Below are 11,644 nucleotides of genomic sequence, written 5' to 3'. Positions count from 1 at the left end.
TCTGAAGGCAATAAACAGACTCACAAGTTGGGCTTCTGTCCCTCCACTAGGTCAGCCTGGGGGACGGGGTAGAGGGACTCGTATGTACGCCCCGCCCCGGACCCGTGGATGGCGTACGAGTTCATCTTGTTCACGTTAGGGGGGAAGTAGCACCAGGGGAGAAGAGCCTCACCCTCCCACCTGTTTCCTGTGATGGTTGCCGTGAACGACAGGGGCAGTTGTTGCTGGAAACAAAAACAAAAAATTGGTTTAAAACCAAACTGATGACTGTATCTGTTGGACCCTTAGATTACTGTTAGGGTAAGTGACGAAATACAGGTCTGTGTGAATATAACTAGATGAAATATATTGGGGCAGAACTAAATATTCATAAGATATGAGTGTAATACATTGTACTGTTCCATTGTTCATTCATTCATGCATTAATTCATTAATTAATCCATTCAATCATTCATTCATCCATTCAGTCATTCATCCATCCATTCACTCATTCATCCATCCATCCATCCATCCAGTCATTCATCCATCCAGTCATTCATCCATCCAGTCATTCATCCATCCATCCATTCAGTCATTCATCCATCCAGTCATTCATCCATCCAGTCATTCATCCATCCATCCATTCAGTCATTCATCCATCCAGTCATTCATCCATCCATCCAGTCATTCATTCATCCATCCAGTCATTCATCCATCCAGTCCCATCCATTCATAGGGAGGATGTGAGGGTGTTCACGTACCATGAATGCGTGACCTCTTCCAGAGAGCAGTAACACCAAGTGTTGTCCATGTCTGCAACAGAAGAGCAATAATCAGTATAGTGCTACTGGAGAACCATCAATCAGACCATCAACGCCTTTAGAGAACGGCTCTACTTACGGACACACTTCCACCTCTAGATAGTTCACAGTAGTACTGTCCAGAAAGAACGCCTCAACCACTGTAGAGAAAAAACATCCACAGGGTTATATTATACACATTTAAAACCATCTTGTTGTGTCTATGTGGCCTAAAGTAGGATGACTGAAAAAACATCCACAGGGTTATATTATATGCATTGAAAACCATCTTGTTGTGTCTATGTGGCCTAAAGTAGGATGACTGAAAAAACATCCACAGGGTTATATTATACACATTGAAAACCATCTTGTTGTGTCTATGTGGCCTAAAGTAGGATGACTGAAAAAACATCCACAGGGTTATATTATATGCATTGAAAACCATCTTGTTGTGTCTATGTGGCCTAAAGTAGGATGACTGAAAAAACATCCACAGGGTTATATTATATGCATTGAAAACCATCTTGTTGTGTCTATGTGGCCTAAAGTAGGATGACTGAAAAAACATCCACAGGGTTATATTATATGCATTGAAAACCATCTTGTTGTGTCTATGTGGTCTAAAGTAGGATGACTGAAAAAACATCCACCAGGGTTATATTATACACAGTGAAAACCATCTTGTTCTGTCTATGTGGCCTAAACTGTAGGATGACTGAAAAAACATCCACAGGGTTATATTATACACATTCCATCTTGGTGTCTATGTGGCCTAAAGTAGGATGACTGAAAAAACATCCACAGGGTTATATTATAACATTAAAACCATCTTGTTGTGTCTAGATACCTTCAAGTAGGATGACTGAAAAAACATCCACAGGGTTATATTATACACTTGAAAACCATCTTGTAGTTCTAGTGGCCAAAGTAGGATGACTGAAAAAACATCCACTGGGTTATTTTATACACATTGAAAACCATCTTGTTGTTCTAGTGGCCAAAGTAGGATGACTGAAAAACATGGGTTATATTATACACATTGAAAACCATCTTCATAGTTCCAGAGGCCAGGGATGACTGAAAAAACATCCACAGGGTTATATAATACACATTGAAAACCATCTTGTTGTGTCTATGTGGCCTAAAGTAGGATGACTGAAAAAACATCCACAGGGTTATTTTATACACATTGAAAACCATCTTGTTGTGTCTATGTTCCTAAAGTAGGATGACTGAAAAAACATCCACAGGGTTATATTATACACATTGAAAACCATCTTGTTGTGTCTATGTGGCCTAAAGTAGGATGACTGAAAAAACATCCACAGGGTTATATTATACACATTGAAAACCATCTTGTTGTGTCTATGTGGCCTAAAGTAGGATGACTGAAAAAACATCCACAAACAATAAAAGATGAGCAATCAACGATACATTCAATATTCACTTCACAATTATTATGGTAGTAATAGTTATGATCATGCAATTACCCCCACGACCAGAACAAACCACCACTGTTCTCTCTCTACCCACCTTCATAGTTCCAGAGGCCAGGGAAGGGCTGTCCTGTTATAACTCTCTCTACCCACCTTCATAGTTCCAGAGGCCAGGGAAGGGCTGTCCTGTTATAACTCTCTCTACCCACCTTCATAGTTCCAGAGGCCAGGGAAGGGCTGTCCTGTTATAACTCTCTCTACCCACCTTCATAGTTCCAGAGGCCAGGGAAGGGCTGTCCTGTTAGAACTCTCTCTACCCACCTTCATAGTTCCAGAGGCCAGGGAAGGGCTGTCCTGTTATAACTCTCTCTACCCACCTTCATAGTTCCAGAGGCCAGGGAAGGGCTGTCCTGTTATAACTCTCTCTACCCACCTTCATAGTTCCAGAGGCCAGGGAAGGGCTGTCCTGTTAGAACTCTCTCTACCCACCTTCATAGTTCCAGAGGCCAGGGAAGGGCTGTCCTGTTAGAACTCTCTCTACCCACCTTCATAGTTCCAGAGGCCAGGGAAGGGCTGTCCTGTTATAACTCTCTCTACCCACCTTTATAGTTCCAGAGGCCAGGGAAGGGCTGTCCTGTTATAACTCTCTCTACCCACCTTTATAGTTCCAGAGGCCAGGGAAGGGCTGTCCTGTTAGAACTCTCTCTACCCACCTTTATAGTTCCAGAGGCCAGGGAAGGGCTGTCCTGTTATAACTCTCTCTACCCACCTTTATAGTTCCAGAGGCCAGGGAAGGGCTGTCCTGTTAGAACTCTCTCTACCCACCTTCATAGTTTCAGAAGCCAGGGATGGGCTGTCCTGTTAGAACTCTCTCTACCCACCTTCATAGTTCCAGAGGCCAGGGAAGGGCTGTCCTGTTATAACTCTCTCTACCCACCTTCATAGTTCCAGAGGCCAGGGAAGGGCTGTCCTGTTATAATTCTCTCTACCCACCTTCATAGTTCCAGAGGCCAGGGAAGGGCTGTCCTGGAGGCCCGGAGGGACCAGGAGGGTTGTTGAAGAAGGGAGCAGACACCTGCATCTTCATCCCTCCATCCCCGGGAGAAAACGTCACCTTCACAGGGTCATGATCCACAGGAAGGCTGTCCCATGTGGTGCTAATCACAAACTCCATCTCAGTCTGGCAGAGAGAACGATTGGTTATGGGTTTTGCTGTTTTGTATTTACAATGGGATTAGACTATGCTGTGTAAAGACCAACAGCCAAGTCCCAGATCCGTTTGTGATATCATGTTCATTCCCGGGCTTGACAATGAGTGCAGGAGTTGACAGCAGCACCAATACCAGGGAAGTCAAACATTCAGGCTGCTGCATAGACACTATGGAGGATAAATGGAACTATGGAGCTAATTGTGTACCTATGGAGACTAAATGGAACTATGGAGGCAATTATGGAACTATGGAGGCTAAATGGAACTATGGAGGCTAAATGGAACTATGGAGGCTTAAATGGAACTATGGAGGCTTAAATGGAACTATGGAGGCTAAATGGAACTATGGAGGCTAAATGGAACTATGGAGGCTTAAATGGAACTATGGAGGCTTAAATGGAACTATGGAGGCTAAATGGAACTGGGGGATGGCAGAGGGTCTTTTAGAAGTTAGTAGACCTCATTTTTTATTTTGTCAAAAGTACAGAGTTAGGTAGCCTAGTGGTTAGAGCGTTGGGCCAGTAACTGAAGGGTTGCTAGATCGAATCCAATGAGCTGACAAGGTAAAAAGCTGTCGTTCTGCCCTTGATCAAGGCAGTTGTTCCTAGGCCATCATTGTAAATAAACATTTGTTCGTAACTGACTTGCCTAGTTAAATAAAGGATAACAAATTACTTTTTTAAAGGTAGGAGGATTTAGACATGTGGAACTAATCGTGATTGAGCACAGTAGGTGGCGGTATGCACCTTAAACATTTGTTTGCGGACCGCCATTATATCATAGAAGAAGAACTAAACGCCACAGACAGAACAATGAGACATTTCACCTACATATTAATGTAAAGCATCAGGTTGGTGTTTTCATTCACCTCCAAATGGAAGCCCAGTGGCCGGAACACCGGCAATGGGAGAAGATTGCGCAAGATGGATTTTGGCCGATATTCTGCTAATTTTCTCATTGATGGAACATTTGATCTCAATACAGTTTTTTGTTTCCAAAAATAAAATCTGTTTCGAACAGAGTAGACTTCACCCGTTGCCAAGGTTTCTGAAAATTGCATTGTTTAAGACTGCAAAGTAGGCGTTCCCTAACGAAAATAAACGCGCCAATAGGCTCTCGCTAGTTCGTGCTTGGCTCTGCCCACCTCCTTGCTAGTTCTGCCCACTGTGATTAATTTGCTCCCATTGGAAACGTCAGGCTGTTGTCTATCTTGGGTTAGTTATACAAATATTGTTAAACACTGTCGCACAGGGAGATTAGGTCATACATGGCTACTACATGTCCTCATCTCTCGACAGGTCTATGTTGTATACCAGAGTTCGATATGGTTTGTCTTTTAGACGAGCGCAAACGTTACATGTCGCCGCCTTTATTGTCCGGTTCCATTGATTTCTATACAATATCCAGTGATTAATTTGCGCGCATGATTGATTACAATAGAACAAGCTAATCAATTCTAGTATAGAATGGCCTCTTGGTAAATGCTGTCGTGTGTAGTTTATAAGGTGCTAATTTAGCAAAATATAGGTGTGACACGTGTGTAGGGAGTTTTTTTTAATGTTCAAATATCAAACAATTGAAGCATATCATTATTATTATTTTGGACATTTAAAACGGGTGTTTAGACACTGGGCTAAAAATCTAAAATTGGGGGCATATTCATCACGCCGATTCTGTTACAAAACGTTTCTTAAATGGAACGAAACGGAGGGACTGTCGTTCAATTTTGGGAAAGGATTACCCCTGTTTGCTTCCGTTTGGTTCTTAAACGGTAAATGGTTTGCGTAATGAATACACCCCTTGAAACATCAACATTATAATTTTCCAATTTATGATTTAGGAATAAACAGGATCCAACAGGATTTTACTTAATCAAATAAAAACTACTGAATGAGTCCAAAAACATGCTTCGATTTACTGATTTCGATGACACAACTGAAAACATGAATTATTATTGCCTACGAACACGTCTGAGACCAGTCTACAATAAGCCTGCCCCGCACACTAGTGCCAGCATGGTAGACCAAGAGCAGTGTTATTCGTAGTAGCCGCATAAGTATGGCACAATGCAGTAATTTGGAAAATATAAAACTTGTACTAAACTTACCATTTTAAGTTCTGCGCATGTAAGTACATAGAGGAAGATAACCGCTTTTAGCGACACCGATGTCCACGATCGGTGCATCATGACTGATAGGAAGGCTAACGTTACTTACTTTGTAAGAAGATTAATCCGGTTTCGCGCTGGTGTGATGCCTATATATTTAGCTTGTTATCAAAATACATACAGTAGCTCGTGCCAAAGAGATAATGCACTTTCAATGGAGTATCAACTTCCTGGTATGATCATATGATGATATATCTTCCCTATCAGATGTTCTTGGGTGGAATAATAACGGAATCAGTTGGCAAGCAACCCAGTACAACAGTCTCGAAGTACATTTGTTTACATATTGAAATGGCGTTTCATATCTAATTGATTGATGCCAGGTTTAAACTGTGTTCCATGAAATAGGTGGAACTGTTTGTATGTTTCTAATTTATGGGGGCAGAATAGGTGGCTGCACTTCTTTTTTGTGATTGGTTTTTCAGCCGTGCCCTTCTTTAAATCGACGGCGGAAGGATTATCGAGACATTAAACGGTTCGTTTAATTTGTTTGCTTTGGTGTAAAGATGGAATTGCACATAGCACAATTAATCGTATAGCTTGTAGCCAACATTATTTGGTCAGATTACGTGATATGTGCAAGCGAAAAGCTGTTTTTACGCATTTCAATGCTTGTCGCTCACACGATATCACACAGCAGTCATTGCCTGCTGACTCAGAATTTGCTTAGCTAGTTACGCCTAGTAACCCGCCAGCTATCAGTAAACATTAATTAAACAACATTGTTGTTTTTCAGGGTCATGACAAGGGCTCGCCCAGCAAATCAACTATCTTATTCCCCGAATCTTTTGAAAACCACCTGTTGATTGTACAAGCCTGTGTTGTGTTTGTAGCAAGTTTGTGTTGTAACTAGGAAGACACAGGGCATGTATGGTTTACGGTAGCTATCGATCTCTTTTTAAGTAATATGTGCGGTCTTTTCTTGTGCAGATTCAATGCAAGATGTCCACTGAAGTCGAGTTTTTGCGTGATCAAGGTTAATTGGATAATCTCTGAATACTAGCTACTAGTCTTGTTGTCATCCATTCTAGCCATAGCCTACCTATGATGCAATCAGGAGACTTTTGAAAGAGTCCAGCACAATGTCAACATTCTCTTGGTTGCATTGCAGCTAGCCACAGCCATACCCTTTTCATAATCTTTGCATATTATATTTATGTCATTGTTATTGTCTAGCATCTGATTTCATACTGTATTTATCATTGCAGTCCAAAGGCTGAACTCTGCCTTGAGTCACTATCAGGATAGGCACCGCTCTGAAGCCACATCAGCACCACAGGTACTGTAAGGTGTGAAAGGGTTTTGCTGTGATATAGCAACAGTCTATTATTTATAAGTTGTAGCAGACACTGCTCAGTGCCAAAAAGATAAACCAATGTTCGTTAGCAATGGTCAAACATTAGCTGGTAGCCTATAATGTACTTTTTACTCCATACATTTTCCCTGACACCCAAATGTACTTGTTACATTTTGAATGCTTAGTTGCACAGGAAAAGGTTCAGTTTCTCACACACATCAAGAGAATATCCCTGGTCATCCCTAATGCCTCTGACCTGGTGGACTCACTCAACACACATGCTTAGTTTGTAAATGATGTCTGAGCGTTGCAGCGTGACCCTGGCTATCCGTCAATTAAAGGATTATTTTACCGGGTGACTCACTTTTACTGGAGTCATTTTTCTATTAAGGCATCTTTACTTTTACAATTGAGTACTTTTTCCACCACTGCTGCACACTGCCAAAAATATAAACCACAGAATATGGCCTAGATGATAAAATCCATTAGATTTTGAGTATGAGTAATACTAGGAGGAGTCAGGCCTGAGAGCTTTCTAAATGCTCTGTTTCTGCAGGGTGAAGAGGAGAGACACACAGAGACCCCAGCCCCCTGGCTGTCTGACCAGAGGTAAGAGATGAACAACCCGAGCCCCGCTGTCACCCAACAGTGACATGGCCCTCTTTAGCATCCGAAGCCTATGTGTGTCCCCTAAATGGCACCCTATTCACAAAATAGTGCACTTCTTTTCATCAGCGCGCTGCCCCTAGGGTTCTTGTCAGAAGTAGTGGAGTAGGGTGTCATACGGAACACAGCCCATGTTCCAGGCTCTTAAAGGTTGTGTTTTGCTGAGGGTGGGCTACCTGTTTCACCATCAGTCCGAAGTAAAGACCAAGGGTCAAAACCAACATCGACACGACAACAGTGAAGGAAGTTATGAATGTCCACTTTTTTCTTCTTCTCACTGCCCTCTTCTTCTAATGATGTGAACCAACAAAAAGATGTCAACGCTGATGACCGGCGCTTTACTGTTGCAACACTTGACTGTATATGTTGCGGCTACGTGAAGTCCAATTTCATTGGACATGGAAGACATCTCTCACCATCCCATCTGGAGACTTTCAACACCCATCTTGGAAAATATGTCGAGCTCAGATCTACAGCACATTCAAAGATGGAGAGTTAAAATATGATAAACCTCATAGCACCAACAACAAGTGATACCTGTTCCTAAGGCAATAAGTGATACCTGTTCCTAAGACGACAAGTGATACCTGTTCCTAAGACGACAAGTGATACCTGTTCCTAAGGCAATAAGTGATACCTGTTCCTAAGGCAATAAGTGATACCTGTTCCTAAGGCAATAAGTGATACCTGTTCCTAAGGCAATAAGTGATACCTGTTCCTAAGACGACAAGTGATACCTGTTCCTAAGACGACAAGTGATACCTGTTCCTAAGACGACAATAAGTGATACCTGTTCCTAAGACGACAAGTGATACCTGTTCCTAAGACGACAAGTGATACCTGTTCCTAAGACGACAAGTGATACCTGTTCCTAAGACGACAAGTGATACCTGTTCCTAAGACGACAAGTGATACCTGTTCCTAAGACGACAAGTGATACCTGTTCCTAAGGCAATAAGTGATACCTGTTCCTAAGACGACAAGTGATACCTGTTCCTAAGACGACAAGTGATACCTGTTCCTAAGACGACAAGTGATACCTGTTCCTAAGACGACAAGTGATACCTGTTCCTAAGACGACAAGTGATACCTGTTCCTAAGACGACAAGTGATACCTGTTCCTAAGACGACAAGTGATACCTGTTCCTAAGACGACAAGCGATAGACACTCACCTGTACTGACCAGGAGACCTTTGAATCTCTAATGTAACAGCGTAGATGTTTTCTCTGTTATCAATCTACATCTTTATCACAGTTAATAAGGGTGATGTTTAACTCTTGGCTGGAAAAAAACAGTTGAGTTGGTCTAACTTTTTACATCAGCAGGGCTAGTGTTAGCCAAGTTTATGTTTTTGTTGCAATTTCCTCAGCCACGTGCCAATTCACAATTACAACAACTGTTTTTAGAAGCGTTGTTTATTTGGTGGGTCACTAGACGACGTGAACTATTTGAGTCTGAATGTCTATATTTGAGAAATGATAAAGGTCAGTAGTGTTAAATTAAATGTAAAATAAATAGTTTACTTACAGTGACTGGGATTTTTGGTTTTCTTACCCACCTTAGTTGAATGCATTGACTAAGTTGCTCTGGATAAGTGTTTGACAAATTAGCAATAGGTCATTCCAGTCAAATATAGGTGATTTCCAGTATTGTGCTTGTGTTCCAGTCTGATATAGGTGATTTCCAGTATTGTGCTTGTGTTCCAGTCTGATATAGGTGATTTCCAGTATTGTGCTTGTGTTCCAGTCTGATATAGGTGATTTCCAGTATTGTGCTTGTGTTCCAGTCTGATATAGGTGATTTCTTCCAGTATTGTGCTTGTGTTCCAGTCTGATATAGGTGATTTCCAGTATTGTGCTTGTGTTCCAGTCTGATATAGGTGATTTCCAGTATTGTGCTTGTGTTCCAGTCTGATATAGGTGATTTCCAGTATTGTGCTTGTGTTCCAGTCTGATGAAGGTGATTCCAGTGTTGTGGTTTGTGGATGTGTTCCAGTATAATGGTTGTGTTCCAGTCTGATGAAGGTGATTCCAGTGTTGTGGTTTGTGGATGTGTTCCAGTATAATGGTTGTGTTCCAGTCTGATGAAGGTGATTCCAGTGTTGTGGTTTGTGGATGTGTTCCAGTATAATGGTTGTGTTCCAGTCTGATGAAGGTGATTCCAGTGTTGTGGTTTGTGGATGTGTTCCAGTATAGTGGTTGTGTTCCATTCTGATGAAGGTGATTCCAGTGTTGTGGATGTGTTCCAGTATAATGAAGGTGATTTCTAGTATTGTGGTTGTGTTCCAGTATAATGAAGGTGATTCCAGTGTTGTGGTTTGTGGATGTGTTCCAGTATAGTGGTTGTGTTCCAGTCTGATGAAGGTGATTCCAGTGTTGTGGTTTGTGGATGTGTTCCAGTATAATGAAGGTGATTTCCAGTATTGTGGTTGTGTTCCAGTATAATGAAGGTGATTCCAGTGTTGTGGTTTGTGGTTGTGTTCCAGTATAATGAAGGTGATTCCAGTGTTGTGGTTTGTGGATGTGTTCCAGTATAATGGCTCCCCTCCTATCAGAGTATGACCGTCACATGGATGACATGACTGAACAACTGCAGAGCTACCAGGTGAACATTTGTCCAAATTATCCCTGTTCTGTTTGCTCATTCATCTTTTGGTGTCTTGACTACAACAAAATGTAAGGATTGTGTTTTACATTGGAGATATTTTCTGATTGACTACAATATATTTCCAAAGTGATGGACAGTTAATCTTTATCTGACACTTTGAACTCCAAGATGCAGATGACTGCCATCAGACTGAAGCTGGACACGGTGGTCAAGGAGAACGAACGGTAAGGTTTAAACTTCACTACTCTGACCACAGCCTGCCGGTCCCTTTCTACACCAATGAGGTAAGTTAATGCTGTGTGTGTGTTGCCTGTCTCCCATCCAGGCTGCATGCCGAGCTGAGGGAGTCCGTAGAGAGGCAGCTGCAGACCCTCCCAGTCAGTACAGGACCAGGTGTGGAGGGGGACACACTGGGGGACGAGGGGCTCATCAGCAACCTTCACCAACAGATACAGCTCTCTGTACAGGTTAATCTAAACACCTCCACATGTGTGTGATGATATGGCGCGCGTGTGTGTGATGATATGGCGCGCGTGTGTGTGATGATATGGCGCGCGTGTGTGACGATGTGGCGCGTGTGTGTGACGATGTGGCGCGTGTGTGTGACGATGTGGCGCGTGTGTGTGTGACGATATGGCGCGTGTGTGTGTGACGATGTGGCGCGTGTGGGTGTGATGTACTGGAGAGTGTGTGTGACAATATGGCGTGTGTGTGTGATGATATGGCGTGTGTGTGTGTGTGTTACCTGCATTATAATACACCCTACTGTAAGGCTCTCTGGATGAGACCATATGCTGAGTGACTAAAATGTTGTGTGCATATATTGAAGTGTGCATATATTGAAGTGTGTGTGTGTGTAGGAGCGAGACCAGGCCATGGAGCTGTGGCAGGCCTCAGCCCAGGAGCTGGACCGTTTACAGCAGCTCTACCAGATAACCACCTCTGACGGACAGCTCCATGTTGCCGAGCAACAGCGCCTCAAGGTAGATCCTTCTCCCAGTTTGGCCCCCCCAGAGGGCAGCGTTGTTATGGATTTCATCCCTCTCCCATTGAGATCAGTGAGTGGAGCTGATCGTTGCTGCTTCTAAACCTCTGTAATGCTAGAAGTTGGTACAAGCTTTGAGTTTTACTTTGTGTCCGTAGTTCAGATTAATTCAATGTCGTCGTCTAAGAGGAAGTGATGTTAGGGAAGTTGTCATTAACCCCGCCCCCTTATTATTTTTCGTCATAGGATCAACTGATCCAATTCCAGCAGCACATCCAGAAACTCCAAGTCACCAATCAGAAACTGGAATCTGTAAGTTGCAGCCAATCACTAGGTCAAATATATATATGTGTGTGTAACGTTATAATAGTGTTTCTGATATTGAATGTAGAATGTTGGGTCATTGGTAAATAATGAGTCTGTTTTACACATGGCTACAACACAACACACTAACTAGACCAGTCAGTCAGTCAGTCTGTTTTACACATGGCTACAA

At 42.5% G+C, this 11,644-nt stretch overlaps 2 protein-coding genes and 1 long non-coding RNA gene across 6 annotated transcripts; 1 reads left to right on the top strand and 2 right to left on the bottom strand.

Annotated features, from left to right (window-relative positions):
- Nucleotides 1-6: 6 nt before the first annotated feature.
- cunh4orf33 (chromosome unknown C4orf33 homolog) lies at nt 7-5,804 on the bottom strand. Of its 2 annotated transcripts, none has more exons than XM_052509357.1 (5): nt 5,642-5,804; nt 3,209-3,395; nt 880-940; nt 741-792; nt 7-224 (listed from the first exon to the last, which is right to left on the bottom strand). In XM_052509357.1, the coding sequence occupies exons 2-5, from the start codon at nt 3,387-3,389 to the stop codon at nt 21-23; spliced, it is 498 nt and encodes a 165-aa protein (XP_052365317.1). In that variant the 5' UTR covers nt 3,390-3,395; nt 5,642-5,804; the 3' UTR covers nt 7-20. The 2 variants fall into 2 exon arrangements, with proteins under 2 accessions (XP_052365317.1, XP_052365316.1); XM_052509356.1 differs by having other exon boundaries at nt 5,533-5,699.
- LOC118381315 (sodium channel and clathrin linker 1-like) lies at nt 4,616-11,638 on the top strand. The gene is made up of 9 exons (XM_035768266.2): nt 4,616-4,639; nt 6,523-6,568; nt 6,801-6,871; nt 7,446-7,498; nt 10,088-10,160; nt 10,332-10,387; nt 10,489-10,630; nt 11,024-11,146; nt 11,395-11,638. The coding sequence occupies exons 2-9, from the start codon at nt 6,535-6,537 to the stop codon at nt 11,560-11,562; spliced, it is 720 nt and encodes a 239-aa protein (XP_035624159.2). The 5' UTR covers nt 4,616-4,639; nt 6,523-6,534; the 3' UTR covers nt 11,563-11,638.
- On the bottom strand, nt 7,527-9,339 carry LOC127924642 (uncharacterized). Of its 3 annotated transcripts, XR_008118503.1 has the most exons (4): nt 8,546-8,683; nt 8,371-8,495; nt 8,268-8,317; nt 7,527-8,167 (listed from the first exon to the last, which is right to left on the bottom strand). It is a non-coding gene; the product is annotated as an uncharacterized LOC127924642 (long non-coding RNA). The 3 variants fall into 3 exon arrangements; XR_008118501.1 differs by lacking the exon at nt 8,268-8,317 and having other exon boundaries at nt 7,536-8,167; nt 8,346-8,495; nt 8,546-8,735; XR_008118502.1 differs by lacking the exon at nt 7,527-8,167 and having other exon boundaries at nt 8,185-8,317; nt 8,546-9,339.
- Nucleotides 11,639-11,644: the final 6 nt, after the last annotated feature.

Source organism: Oncorhynchus keta, unplaced genomic scaffold (genome assembly GCF_023373465.1).
Source record: "Oncorhynchus keta strain PuntledgeMale-10-30-2019 unplaced genomic scaffold, Oket_V2 Un_contig_4377_pilon_pilon, whole genome shotgun sequence".
NCBI lineage: Eukaryota > Metazoa > Chordata > Actinopteri > Salmoniformes > Salmonidae > Oncorhynchus > Oncorhynchus keta.
The sequence above is the reverse complement of the archived record's forward strand: the minus strand, read 5'-3'. Positions and strand labels throughout refer to the sequence as shown.